At 35.5% G+C, this 15,546-nt stretch overlaps 1 protein-coding gene across 3 annotated transcripts in view; it reads right to left on the bottom strand.

The window, feature by feature from the left end:
* LRRC49 (leucine rich repeat containing 49) overlaps positions 1-15,546 on the bottom strand; it is a 47,641-nt gene that overhangs the window by 10,990 nt on the left and 21,105 nt on the right. For all 3 annotated transcript variants that reach the window (XR_010305341.1, XM_064157487.1, XM_064157486.1), the window contains exons 10-14: positions 15,227-15,374; positions 9,084-9,167; positions 6,080-6,231; positions 3,105-3,342; positions 1,667-1,852 (exon numbers count right to left, since the gene is read on the bottom strand). Coding sequence is in view for 2 of the 3 variants with exons in the window: in XM_064157487.1 (XP_064013557.1) it covers positions 1,667-1,852; positions 3,105-3,342; positions 6,080-6,231; positions 9,084-9,167; positions 15,227-15,374 (808 nt within the window). In the remaining variant the exon portion in view is untranslated. The remainder of the gene's footprint in view (positions 1-1,666; positions 1,853-3,104; positions 3,343-6,079; positions 6,232-9,083; positions 9,168-15,226; positions 15,375-15,546) is intronic.

The raw sequence follows: 15,546 nt of genomic DNA, 5'->3' as shown, positions 1-15,546 counted from the left end.
GCTTCGTCTTTTCCCCATTCTTTCTCTGATAATTCATTCAGATAAGTTCTTTAACTCACTCACATGTTAGCTGCAAAGAAAAGTAGGTTTTAAAGAACTAAAACCAAGTCAACCATAACACTCATGCAATGGCTCTATCAGATAGCAAGTAAAATACACAACCCAAATCTTAGGATATGATGATCAAAATCTAATGCCAGATCTAAACACTAAAGCTATGTATTATTTTAACTCTTAACTTCCATAACAACACTTCAACTTACTTGGCATTTGAAACTGAATTCACATTTAAATTTTGTATTGCATCATAACTATTCTCATTCCCTTTGTGATCGAAGCCTAAGTACATAATAATCATGTAAAGGGTTAACTGCTCCTGCAGGTGGTCTGAACCTGACCCCAGGTGCAAAGGTGAGCTCACTCCCACTTCCTGTCTAGACTCCTATAAAAATGGAGGCACTCCCTGTTTCTTTTTCTCTCTCTCCTCTGCCTGCCAGCAGTGCCCTGGTTCCTACTGCTCCTGATCTGCCATGTGGCCACCCTATCACATGGTGGGACAACCACTTCCTGAGTCTACCTCCATCAGTTGCCATCAATCTGGTTGTATATATATATATGTACATATTTGTATCTCATTTCCCTTCCTTGTACCTTTTTGTAACTCCCCTTGTCTTAAATACCTTTTATTTATTGTTGAAGTTTTTCTTTTAACTTGTGATTCAAAGCAAGACGATTCTTTGAGTGTTTTACCCCTTTTTTGCTCTCTCTACCCAATTATTTTCTTTCCAAAGGAGGAAGGCATCCTATTATTGTATTATTCTGTTAGGTTTTTGTCTCTGAAGCTTAACTAGAACCAATACAAACCATGTTAAGCCTGAACAAATTTAGTTTCAACTGATGAAAAAGGGAGGTACAAATTATAAAGAGTAACAACGTTAGCATCCTGACTATCTACTTATTTAAACATATCCAAACACTCAATAAAACCAAAACAACAAACCTCACACTAATGATCTTATACATAGCAAGCATGAAAAGAACAACCATAAAAACCCATTTGACAGATGTTTTCCTGTGATAGGCTTAAAGAAGACTTTATTTTAGTTGTCTCTTGTCAGACTTGAAAATATAAATAATCACATACTATAAACTATTAAGTACTCTACCAAATGCATATTTCTGCACAGGTATTCAGTGTCAGCACTGAATTCTATTTTATTCTGTGCAAAAGTGCCTCTTAAAATCAAGTAAAATCACACAGGTATCTATTTTGCTTTGGGGTGGTTTTTTAATTGCTGTTGTTCGTGGGCTGGTTGGGTTTTTTTGTTTGTTTGGAATTTTTTTTTCTAAGAAACAGATGCAGAAATAATAATTTTTAAAGCCATCCCTTCAGGTAGATCCCAACCACTCAGACATATAGCTTTGAATTGTCATCTGCAATTGCAAACAACTGAGACAATACAACATTGCTATGGCAAGTGAGAATCTTACCAACTTTGCTAATTGTAAATCAGTGCAGTTGGACTTAGCCAGTGCACAGCACAAGAAATGATACAAAATCTGCTTACATTTATTTCTCCCCTAATGCTGAAAGGACACTGGCAGAGTTCTGCTCAATTTATTACCTTGTAAGACCAACAGTAAGAAGGTAGCAACACTGTCCTACCTTTACTCCATTTATCTTCTGTAGGTTAAAATGGTTCAGTCTAAAGAGAACATAGTGCTTCCACAAAGTAAAGTTGACAACCGGATTTCCCTGAGGATCAACTGTCAACTGTTCAATGCGATGCATCTGGGCTAATGCACTGAATTGCCGCAGCGCCACAAGGTTTGTTTCCTTAAACTTCAGGTGCTTAAAAGAAAAAAACAAAAAAGGTCAATCAGAATAAATTAAATAATCAGTGATTATTATTCTGTGCCACTTGATTTCTAAAGTCAAATAAACAGTCTTTAGGTCTGAGGAAGCAACTGAGCTCATTTCGTTTGAGGTCTTTGTGTCAAAACACATCCGAGTATTAACCAATTCACGTATTGCATACATTTAGAAATGTCAATGTTACAAGACCCTAAGCACTTCATAAACCCTTGAGTAGAAGCATTAGTATTTTAATGTTACAAACCACAGCAATATTACTGCTGCAATGCTTGCTTCAATTCTGCAAGTAGAGCAACTTGCAACATCCATACATAAAAATGCGTACAACAGATTACTTCAAATATTCTAGGGTTTTTTGGCTATAGCAGGCTGTCATTAAGTCGTGTCCTGCTGTCTTTGAACCACACCCTACACTAGTGCTCCCATGACCAGGGTACATTCAGCTACACAGCAGCATTATTTAGGGAAGGGTTAAAAACTGATGGTGAAGATAAAAAAATTAATGTCAGCTCTGCTATCCCCCACAGTTTCCCACTCCATGAGACAATTGCTAATAAAGTGCCACTGAAGTCTATGTTAATAAACCATTAAGTTCTGTTATACTCAAAACTTTAAAAAGAGGCAGGGAACTCAAATCATCCAAGTAACAAGTTGCTTTATGCATATAACTATTATTCTACTATTTGCTTCACAAGGACTGATTTCAAAGTCCAACAACAAAAAGAAAGCGCAGCACTAAAGGATGTCTCACATTGTTTCACTTCATCATTAACTGAGGAATTCCAAACACTGCACAAATTTAGCTAGCCATTACCTTTGAATTTCACCTCTCTTTTTATCCTATCCTAGCCAACTATTTTGTCTCGGAACCCACAGAATGAATGAAGGTTTTGTGATACCACAGATGCATAACAATATTGCAGATTAGCAATACTGGCTTTACAATTCAGTTCTGCAATTTAAAACAATCAGCTAGGTCAAAAGAATTAAGAAAATAGTATTAAGTCTGAAAACAAAGCACCACTCCACATGAGAATCTAAATTGAAGTCTTTATTTTTAAGAAGTATGAAGTTAAATTAGCATTACAGGGCAAGATCAAGCACATATGTAAAGCACACATGTCTATTTACATGAAAGCACTCAAGGGTTCCTACAACAAATTTAGGTTCTGTTGGGGTGTACATATTCCATAGCCATTTACACAGATGAAATCTGAGGCATTCTTACCACAAAGTTCGGAAATTTTATCTTCAGCTTTGTTAATACTTGAACAATTTCATCAAATTCTATGAACATAAAGGAGACAGTGACAATGATTCCAGCTGTTTGAACACTCCAGTTGCGATCCAGGCACTCCAGCGCTCCAGCACCATACAAGCAAAGAGTATCTCCTTCCACTTCTACTAAATGAGACTCAAGAACAGACAAGCCTTGTACTGCACTGCTCAATATTGTATCAAGTGATCTGTAGAGGAAATACAAATGCAGTGATACAAATGAAATTTTGAGATTGAATGGTAGCCCCAGAAGCCAACTGTCAAGTAGGGCTGCCCTCCTCAATATTCACTCATTTGCAGTATCCAATCTGGTTCACAATGGGCTGGGAAATTCTCTTTTCATCAAGTAGCATTGCAAATGTTCTACTTCTTTGGCAGGAAAGCTCTGGGTGTATTTGAGTTGGAGGTGGGTAAATGAATTAACAAATTTAAAAATCATTCTTATTTGACAATCTGCTTTAATGTTTTAACTCAGAATGCTAACTTAACATATTTTCTGTTGATTTAGATATCTAAATTTAGATATCTAAAATAACATACTCATTCAGGCAATGTCACCTTCATATTCTGCTCACTATTGGAAACAAAGTTATGGAACGAGCAGTTGCTTTTAAAATCAATGCAGAGTAATGTTAGGCACAGTACTGTTGGTTTTATTCTTTAATGTGAGCATCACTCCTACCACATACCTGATCAGTATATAATGATTCATTATCCTGCTTAGAGATCAGAATAATCTCATTGTTTATTATCCTTGTTTAATCTATAATTAATAGAGGTGAGTAAATATTTCCTTAAAATAACGTGAACTTTCCAATTTACAAGACCAAATTTCAAGTTAAGCAATAAATGCAGGTATTCTCAACTCTCATCTCTTTGTGTCTTACTTCCAACATGATACACTCAGTCAACCAGACCTAAAGTGCACAGAGAATTCAAGATGAGCAGAAATCAACAAATTTAGAAAGTTGCATATTGGCTGTTACTATTTCAGTCTTTACTACCATCCTAGTAATTTTAATGTGTTTTGCTGGATTGCTAGTGATCTAATAGTGATCACTGGACTGATGTTTTCTTAACCAAAACAAATGAAACACAACTCCAAGATTTCACTCTTAACTTAGTGAGAGTTCATCACTTCATATGTGAAGCTGTAATTACTTATCTGTGCTGAATTTCACCTGCCATTTTATTGCATAATCACTTATTAGTCATCTTCAAAATATCTTCTGAATTTTTTCACTACTGTAAGACATAGTAGTACATCAACAGGCATTTTAATTTAGACACAGTTAGCAATGACTTCAAGTCAAAAAACGGCAGTGTCATTTACAGCTCCCTAATTCTAACACATGCTGCCACATGGTTATTAATTTGTTTAAATTACAATAAATTGGTGACAAAGATCACTATTGCCCTTTCATTTCTCTAATCAATCATGAAAAGGACATATTTCATACTTAAGCCTCCAATTCAGAGAAGTAAATGCATTGTAATTTACCTAAGAAAATTAGACTATATGCAAAAAAAGCACATGGTTTAATTTGCTAACATCTGAGGAGGACTGAAATGTGATATTTCCTTGAAGTAATCACTCTGACTTCTACTATGTATTCTACAAATCTCAATCTACAAAAACTTTTGAAGGACATGAAAGCAGATTTTATGTACTGTATTTTATTATTGTAGATTTGACAAAAGAATTCTAATATTTATGATCTGGAAATTACAAGGAACAAACCAGCTTCAGTCACTGTATACAGCAAGAGTAGAAGTTCAGCAAGATCTTTCCCACAACACCATGGAAAAAGTCTTAATGTGATACCTAAAAGCATGGATTTCTCAAGCAATGAGGGCAATGCTAGAGCTACCAGTTACATTGACATGGCTGGAGGAATGATTACTAACACTGAATTAAATTGTGAAGAAGCCAAACTGGCAAAAAGCAGTGGCTAAATCTGTTTGAGGGAAAGCTTTAGAAGCACAAGAACAGAAAAGCAACTGAAAAATGCTAAGAAAAAGAAGTTTCAGAAAATACAGCACTTGTCTGGAGATAAAAAAACAGGTCCTGCCTAGACTCTAGGTTATGTTTATGAGAGACAAAGACTTCCTGCCCATACCTCACATCTCCAGTGCTGATTAGGCACAGCAGGAAGCTGTACTTGCCATTCAATTTGTGCAGACCATTCTTTCAGGCTTCTCCCCAAACTGGCCAAGTAAGAAGTGTTTTAGTTTGGTTTTAGCCAATCCAAGACACACATTCTTCATTAAGTTCTGCATTTGGTTTTTAAATTACACAGAAAGCCAGATGGCCACCTTTTAGATGCAAATAAGCAAGCCACCAAATGTAGCACAAAATACAGCTATATTTAAACCCAATGATATAGAAGCCATGTTATAAAAAACTATAACTTAGGATTTCAAGTCAAAGAACTGCCATTGGTCAAATAGCACTGGTATGAAAGTACTACAATAAGAGATGCTGCTGTTCAAACTAAGAACATAAATTCACTGCTCAATTTATGAAGCCTCTCAATAATGCAAAAAGAGATTACAAACACTGGTAGTCCTCAAACACCCCTATTCTGTTCAGTTCAACTGAAGGTAGCAATCTAAAATGTCAAGGAAATGAATAGCCTTAAGATTCAAGAAGTCATATTTAACATTTTCTGCAAACATTAAGTCTTCCATTATTTTGCAAATGGCAAAATAATTTAGCTTGCACTCCTTCAGTCAATGAGTTGCTGTTGTATTCCTTATTTAATATATATTACTTATTACTAATGGCCAACAGGTTTGATTGTGAAGTAAAGCATCTTTTCAGAACTGATCTGGATCTATTACTTTTGATAATGAAAAACAGTGACAAGAACCTGGAAGATAAGAAAGACATGAATTAAGAAGTAGTATTTCTCAGCACATTACCTGCTTTCCTCAGGAAATACATATGCAGCACTGCCATTGATCTGACAGGGTTCATTATCTTTATCTTGGTTCAGAGATGCCACCAGAGCTATTTGATTCTGCTGTATCTCCCACTGGCGAGCAATGTTACAAATTGTCAATCGCTTCTTCTCCTGAAACAAGGTATAAAATTTACAAGTCACTACAGGGCAGTATCAACATAATTGCTGTGGAAGAAACAAGCTGCTTAATTAAAATATTTCAAATGTTTTAAGTTGAAGAAATTATAGTACTGGTTAGTGGTTATGCATTAAAATCAGTTAGTTATTCGTAGGGCTATTTTGCCTAACTGCTTGCAAACAATAATATCTCAAAATCTGCAACACCAGAAACTAGAAACAAAACAAACACCAAACTTTTGACAGAATGAAGTGGAATTATTTAGGTTGGATAATCACAGAAGACTTATTTTGAAGGTCTAAAGCTGCTTGTGACACTCTCCAAACAAGGTCAGCCTGCCCTTCATGCTGTTAGAGACCCTACCGCTAAAGTGAAGATGGTTACACAACTGCTTTAAGTCTGCGTGTGGAGAAAAAAGTTATCTCCAGAAAAAAAAACAAACCACAAAAAGTCAACTTCACAAAAACAGAAAATGAAAATACCTCTGTGATAGACACAAGGACTACAACAGATCCAAGTTAAAATATTTTGTATATATATTGTAGAAAGGTCATGTCAATAACCCAGTACCTAGAGTGACATGATTTGCATAACTATGCATTTCAAATTCATTGTACCTAAGAAAGAGTTAGGACATTAGAGTACACCAGGCACCCAACATTCACAGACTTCAGTGATGACTGGGCTCCATATCACAGTTGAAATAGCCACAGTTTTCTTCCAGTCACATTGGGAAAACTCTGTTTGTTCTGGAGGGTGAGAGTCTCCTCATACCCTCAACTACCACACAGCTTCACTGCTTTGTTAGCCCTTGGTTGCAGACTGATGGATTGCTACAGAGCTTTAAAAACTTCTAGGAATTAGTTTTACAAAAAGCAAACTTTGCAAGCATGAAGATTCTGCTAGCAATAACTATTTCTTGTTCCAGTAAATATTAAGTTCAGCTTCTGTTGGAAAGGAATTACATTCTCTGTATGTTTCAAAAGACATCTCATTTTCCCAGAGGAGAGAGTTTAAAGCAATCTAAAAAATAGGCTGGAAAAAATGAGATGAAGCAACTCCACTGTTAGGATAGACAAGTATCAGCAAGGGAGAAAGAAGAGATGACATTATTGAAATTAACTTTGTAGATACAGTGAATACAAGGAAACAGCAGTTGTTTGCTTCCAGATTCTAAGCACTAATTAAATTTACAGTGCCTATAGCTGAAGAAAGTTTCAAGGAAAGTAACAACAAAAATTGTAGTCTGATTCACTAAATATTTTCTTCAGATCCTGCATCTCTCAGTTGTTTTTTTTTTTTTCCCTTCAATTCAAATGTGTTGAACAGGAAAAAGAAACAAGAATCGTAACACATGTGGGGAAAGGGAAAATACAGGAAATAACCAAATCATGCAAAAGACATTCATGTTTGTTTATTATGCCTCTTAGCTGTTCCAAGATAAGAAAGACGCCACAATTAAACTATAGCACCTACAATTTAATGTTGCAATCTGAGTAACAATAGCACTACATATTAAAAATGAGATTTTTTTCCTTCTAAGGAAAGTTTCCAGTAGCAGAACAGACTGAGAAATCTAGGCCATGAAAACAATCTCCCCTTTCTACAAGGAAATGTTACATCCATGGTTAGGAACATGAAGTACAAACAAACAACCTTCAATTAAAAAGTTTTTCTTTTTCCAGCCCAGAGACACAGCTTTTCAACTGCATAAAACATCATCAAGTGTGAGTATCATTTACTAATTTCTCCTTTCCTTAAGTGACTAGGAACAAGTGTCAAAATTTCAAGCCTGAAGAGACTCGAAATACATCAGTACCTTATCTAAGACTTCAGTATATTGGGATTTTGTTGTCAGTTTTGGGATTATTTTATGCAGAAAAAAAAAGCATACATGAATACAAACATAATGGAAATAAAAATACATTCTTGGACACTAGACATGGAAGTATTTTCCCCTCCCTTCATATATTTAGGTACTTGGGAATTTTAAAATGTTTTTTTTTTAACATACTGTTCACATTTTGTTTGTGTCTTTATTTTTCCCAGTTACATACACTTCTTACAGCCTCCTGCAATTACTTCCAATCTAATCCTCTTCATGAGATGATTTTATCTTGTTAACGACATATTGCATATATGATGATTTTATCTAGTTAACGATATAGACAACAGTTGTTTGTTTGCCAATTTAAGAGAGCTTTTAGTATAACCATTACTGGATGACAAAAAGGTTTATGAATTTTTTTTTCTCCAGAGAAAATTTAGAGGTAGAGGGATATTGGAATATATAAGAACTACAGCAAAAAATATTAGGATGGTGTAATGGGTTAATGAAAGGGTTAACTTGTCTGCTCCCCCAACACAGAAGTGAGGAAAAAGTAACACACAAAAATTGGGGGCTGAGACAGAGAGATAGAAGGTTACTAAATAAATGAGATAACATAAATGCACAATTATCTTAGATAATGATCTAATTAATCTCACAGTAAAATAATTTACCTTAGCCTATTTGTAGAAGCAGCGCAGTGAAATGCAGGAAAAAAATCCAGCATAAGCAGCAGCTACCCCACTCCCACTTATCTCTCCACCATCTCTGTGGAAAAAGAGCCAACATCCAAAAGAAAACCTGGAATCCAGAAGCAGCAATAGGAAGAAGTAGCCTCCCATGTTACAATCTGAACTCCAAGCCCCATAATACTTTGTTCCAGTTGGCAGTTTAATTTTGAAGCTGGCATGAGATAGGATAGTATGAATAGCAGCAGACTAAAACTCAACCCATGACAGACAGAGATTATTGCTGTGAACTGGTTTACAGTAAGCTTGGAATAGCCATAGGAAATACCTTAAGCAAGGCTTGTTTATGGCTTTCACGCCTCCTTTCTTCCTCTTTCCTTGCTGCAACCGATGCCATACGCCGTTCTTCTTCCTGGAAGAAAGAACAAATGAACAGACAAACTTCATAAAGGAAGAAATTAATCAGGTTCTGGAAAGTATTTCTGAGAAATAACTAATGTATGCTAATGATAAGATTTGAAATAAACTGTTAAAGGAATTTTAGATTTATAACGTTTTAATACTTCTAAATATTACTTTAAACAATAAAATTGGTAATTTTAAATACATCAAGAAATACAGAATAAATTGATCTCTACTCAGGGGCAAACATTGAAGATAAAGTTATTCAAAAGTAGCATTTGTAAAGGTGTTGGGCAGAGTATAAAGCATATGGTGAACAGGATAGTGAAAAAGAACATTTGACAATATAAAAGTGCATTGTACCTCTATAGCAGTTTTTGCAATTGTATTTTGCAATTTTGTAAGAAAATAGAGGGTTGAGCTGAATTCTATTTATGCTCAAATCAATCTAAGATTTATAATGAGCTGTTTACAGGGGCTTGCTTTTTTCAGTCAGCAAAAGTACTGAAGAAGAGCATTTACAAAGTAAACTCCAGTATATTAATATTATTTCTCATGAATATCATTAACTATTCAAGAAGAAGTTTCAAGAAAGCCACTGATTCCTAAATAATGCAAGTCACATAAGGGATGCTTAAATTTTCCTAGTACAGCAATTTAATGGCACAATACACCCAAGATTAGGTTGAATGTGAGAAGTCTAAACATTCTCACAGCACAGTATTTTTAGAACATGTATTTTCCAAGTAACAAAAGAAATGTTCATTATGAAGTGAAAAGGGTAGAGTCCTTCCAGCATAAATATTTGAGAAACCTACTTTAGCTTATTTTGATTTACTTCACATGCCATGTAGCTCTTTCTCTCAAAGTATCTTACCAGAATATACAGAAACTGTTTTGATTTCCCTCAAAATAGAAAGCTCCTGTCCTAATCTTTTCACTTTCACTTTCCAAACAGTTAGGCATTAAGAAAATTAATAAACAAAAATCAAGAGAAACCATCAACAACCATGAAGACATATTGATATGTCATAGTTTCTATATAAATAAAGCATGCTATGTTCAGAGCATTTTAAGAGCCCTTAAGCACATGGCTGAATGCTTACTGGAAGACAGAACAAATGCAAATTTCACACTCAGCACAGCTCTTACATTATAAAGAAAATTATTTCCAAGGCATAAGAAGTTAGGTTCACCCAGCATTATCTGTGAACAGACCTCTGAAACCCACTGACATAGCAAGGATTTTGACATCAATCTGAAAGGTGACTAAATGACAAACCTCCTAAGTGGTCCTCCATGCTTCTAACCTGACAAGTATATATTTAGCAGGTGGAATGCCTTAATGCAAAGTAAGGCATAAGGCTTTGGATACAGTAAACTTCTACATGCAAGAATTTTCCTGGAACATTAATTAGAAAGCCTAGTTTGTTTCTTTTTGCCCCAGAAAGCAAGCTGGGGCCTTTTCAGGGTGAAGTGTTGTTGGGCTACTGGGCTTTTCAGTTCTTCGTAAACAGGGTATCACCAAGGGACTGGTGCCACGGAATTACAGAACACTCCAGGTTAGAAGACTTCTGAAGAGGTCACTGGCTCATGTTAAAGGAAGATCAACAATAAATAATACCACATACAGCTATGGAAGGTCTTTGAGATCCCACTACAACAACATACCACCCAATGAAACCCAGTACCTGAATGGGAAGCTTCAGGTTGAGGCAGTGAAAAATCATTAAATAAGCCCTGTGCAGAAAATGCCACAAATATAATTAATTAATAATGCAAAATACTTATGTCCTCAAGACATGACCCAGACTAAAGAGCTAAAAACATAACTCTCATGACAGCTGTTTATCCCAGTGATGTGTTGCAGTGTACCGAGTTTGTGTTTACTCAAACCCTGAGGTCTGAAAAAGATAAACACTAGCAGACTATACTAATGATATCTTTCTACAGAAAGTGGGTTAGAGATGGTTTGGGTTTAACTTTCTAATTAAATCTCTTCATTTGACCTTGCATTTATGCTTTTTTAACTTGCCTTCCTAAGGAAATAAGCTTTTTACAATTTAAGTGTCTTAATCTTCTCTAATGACTTTTGAGCACAGTGAACATTAAATAACTTTAAGTATGTTTAGATGTCTTAAACCAAGAGGATTTTTGGTAGAAGGCTGATTATATAAAATTGCTATGTAGAAAGATGAGAAATGTAAACTAGTTTTCCCACCAAGTGAGAGGGAGCAGAAATTATCCTTTCTATTTGGCAGAAGACAGCTGGCCAGTCACCAGAGACTCAGCTCCAACCTCTCTGAGGTATTGTTGTTTCACACTGGGGAGGAGAGAATTAAAGAACAAAATTACACTAATGTGTAGGAAATTAACTCTCATTGATTTAATGTCTTTCAAAGCAACTTATGTTCTTTTTCAAGCTTAAAAGTCAAAGATCCACAAAGTTCCCTAAATCAGTTTTCTCTCGGGTTCCAAAACAGCTCTTCCTACTCTACCTTCCATCTCAAAGTCTTCCCTTAATCCAGTCCAAACATCTCCCTTGCACAAGAGTCTATTGCCCTCAGTCAAATCATTCCAAAATACCAAGAATGAAATTAACTAATGCAAATTGCAAATTATGTTCTTACAAGAATCTTTTATTATCTGAATAAGGCTTTCCCGATCACAAGTTTAATTACAGACATTTAAAAAATGCTATTTTTAGAAAATAAATTATCTCACTCTAAAAACATATATACTAATTTTACTCAGTATTAATACTTGAGGCAGAATGATAGAGGAAAACATCTGAATAAAGATCAAGGGCCAAATCTACTTTTTATGAAAATCAAATCCACATGCATTTTGTGATTAATTTTACATAACACAAGCAAGCAGTCTTGAAAGACACAATATACTTCCCAAATTCCACAAAAAGAACCTCACAAAACCTACAAAGTTTAAAACCAATTCATTTTCTTATCACCTCTTCTCTTTTAGGTACAGCTCTTTCGAAATTCTTTTTGCCTCCTCCCTTTGCCTTTGTTCCCCCTCATTAGTCTGCTGTTATTGTCCCTAACTTTGGTCTTTGCAGTAAGCCTTGCTGGACAAGGGAGAATGCTTTTCAAATCCAAATCATTACAAAAGGATGTCTTCTTATATATTGAAATATCTTCTATTTAATAGTTCTTCACTTCCCACCTATAATCTTACTAAATGGCTATGATGCCATCTTCTACATATACCAGAAAAAAAAACCAACCAAACAAAAAAGAGGAATTTGTTTCCTAGAGAAGCAGAATCCTCACTTTCTGCAATGAGATTTTGTGGATGCAGGTTTCTTAGCGTGTTACACTGTCAGTGTGAAGCAACAGCACCTACACAGCACAAGAAGACTGAGTCCCATGAAGGCTCCTACCACCCTTCTAAAAACCTTCCCATTCGAGCCCTAAGACATGGCCCTGCAGCGTTGGCATGCTGATAGCTCCCCCTGCTGCTACAGCTGCAGCAGCTCTCGACTCGAACAGCAGAAAACGCGTGGCCAAACCACGACTGTCTTTCAAGTAACGTCCAGGGAGACCACACAAGGATCTCAAACAGAACCCAGTGGAGTGCACGTATTCTTTCTCACTACTGCTTTACTACTATTTAAGCAAGTTTTCTTTCAAACAATACCACCATTTCAGCCACAAGAGAACAGAGAATTTCCACAGCATATCTAACTTAAAAGTATACAAATAATTTTAACATACAATTACAAAACCCAAACAAATAGAAGAATGTCCTGGTATATACTCTTTGACCTTCAGGCTATGAAGAGACTCAACACATGCATAAAAATTCATCTCACATACACTTGCAGAAGACAGACTACTTTTTGTTGTGTATACCACAAAGCATGATTTTACACAAGAACAAAGTAAGAATGTAAGGTTTTTCCAACAGAAATATAGCCAAGGAAAATTAGTTCCTCAAGTGATATTTGACAAGGAGATCTGTCCATTTTCTACTATTAATTTAGTATATTTTCATATGACCAGATTTAAGAAAGATTACAAACATCAAGAATGACTCTAGGAATTCATGAAGTACCTTCAAGTGGAGAGAAAAAACACCCAACATCAAAATTACAACCCTTTCCTAACGAAAAGGAAAAAACACCAAAACAAAACAAAACCCAGAACACTTTGGTGGTAATAGAATTGATAAAGCAGTAGAACCTACTCCCTAATCAGCAGAAAAATGTCTAAGAAAATAGTAAAAACCAAAGACAACTCTAAGTATACAAAACCTAGAAAACCTCAAGGAAAAGAAGCTAGATTTTACTGTCAAAAATATGCAGCTTGGCTTCCAATTTGGGAACCACAGCACATTTTAAATTAGATTAAGAAAAAAACCCAAATATGTATATATACAGAAGCATGCTGTATTATATACACACACACATGTATGCATATATAAACATACATATTAAGAAAGTACTGTTGAGAAAATATATTTAAAGTGACAGATAGCAAGTGTTGCTGGTTAAAGACTTCTGCAAGCTTGTTACAAGAGACTAGAGGGTAAAAAAGGCAGGTCATTGCTAAACTTCAAGTGTCACAGGAGAGGTCCATTTTTTCAAGTTCAAACTACAAAATGCACTCAAAGTTTCAACCAAAATTTGTTAACTGAGTAATTTGTTTCCTATTTTTTAGCCAAAGTAAATGCTACCTAAGTAACCGGAGCCTGCTTTGACGGTAGCGTACTTCAATTTCACACAAACCTATTTCAATGAGCTATAGATCTAGCCACATTAGTCCACCTTAGTTGTGAGGTAAAGGTGAAACTGTTAAAGTTACTGATGGTTAACACAAGTGACAGTAATCTATCCCACTACAGTAATTCGACCTCCTTCCCACTCTTTAAGCCTTTAGACTGATCTATCAAAGTTTGTGGAAGTAAAATATTTCCACCGAGTTGATATCTTAACTAAAAATACAAACTGGATAGGGTTTCAGTTGAAAATTATCTTCTAGTGTAGACAGTAAGTGTTTAAAAGTTTCAGTGTGACTAACCTCTGGGTCCATGCCTTGGTGGTTTAAGAGTTTAAATCTTGCATTCAAAAATGTCTTAGGAATGAGATAACACCTAAGAAAACACCAGCCCCCTCCTGCACCGGAGTTTAAAAGTTGCCATAGTATGATGCAATCCCTTGAATAAAGGCAAATCTGTCTCGACTTAAGCAGCATTAGAAAAATTACAATGCAAAACCACTTTATTCCAAGTACAGAGCACTGGATGTTCATGGCAGCTACATTTCTGCATAGTTTCCTAAGGCAGAGGCAGTTACCACCAGACTTCTGCTCTGAGCTTCCTTTTCTCCAGAGAATCCTATAGAAAAGGGCTGGCACCAAATAGCACATGGATCCCTGAAAACCAGTGCCAATAAAGTTTCAAAGTCTCTTATAAACTTTCAAAAATATCCTCCAGATTTTCTTCTTTCTTGAAATAATTTTCTTGTCCCAGTGAAGCCAGCAAGTAAAAGAAAAGTTAAAACCAGAAGTGGCAATTGTGTAAAATTCAGTTCTCAAGCAGAGTAGCTTCTTTCAGTTCTTTACAAGACAAAGCAACATAAGTTCAAAATGGTTTAGCTGCTCTTCAAAGCAACAAACAAAAAGAACTGTAGAATTCTAGAACTGTGCATTTGTTATCTTGCTGTTGGATGCATTGCTCTTGTAAGAAGGTCATGCTTACATATAGCTTTTGAATAGATGCAGGAAAACTGACATGGTTATTCCTACAGTAAAAGATAAAATAGCTGATTTGATGGCAAGGCCCCCAGTGATTGCCTTCCATCCTCTACCTTAGCATATTTTCAAGAATCATTTTAAAATAAGTATGTAGAAAGAAGTTAAAACCCCACAGCCTGATACTGAACAAAGGAAGAAAGGTTAAAATTTTAACCATTGTAATGCCTATACAATTTCTTACTAAATTACCAAAAAAAATGTAGTATGTTTAATCTACATACACACAGTAAGCCCCCTACAATTTACTTCTGAATTTAAAGATTTAGTAAGATTGATGAAAACAGAAATTTCTTACTGTGATTCTCTTCATATCTAGCTGTCGGAGCTGCATCATACGATGGAGAACAGTGTGTTTGTACCATGTCTCCTGAGCTATTGGATTGCCATCAAGGGTGATATCTGACAAAGATGAGGAATCAGCAAGGCACAGAATATCCTCAAAACTGTAACCAAAAAAGTTAAACAAATTTTAATGTCTTAGAGCAGGAATATTTTTGAGATGGAAGATTTTATTTCTTAAGGATAGAAAAAAATACCACCCATCAATATTACAACAAAGTAAGCATTTGAAACACCAACAGCTGCTGTCATTAAGCATTTTAGCCTCTTCAAATA

This window comes from Pogoniulus pusillus, chromosome 17, assembly GCF_015220805.1.
Source record: "Pogoniulus pusillus isolate bPogPus1 chromosome 17, bPogPus1.pri, whole genome shotgun sequence".
Lineage (NCBI taxonomy): Eukaryota > Metazoa > Chordata > Aves > Piciformes > Lybiidae > Pogoniulus > Pogoniulus pusillus.
This window is presented reverse-complemented; position numbering and strand designations above follow the sequence as displayed.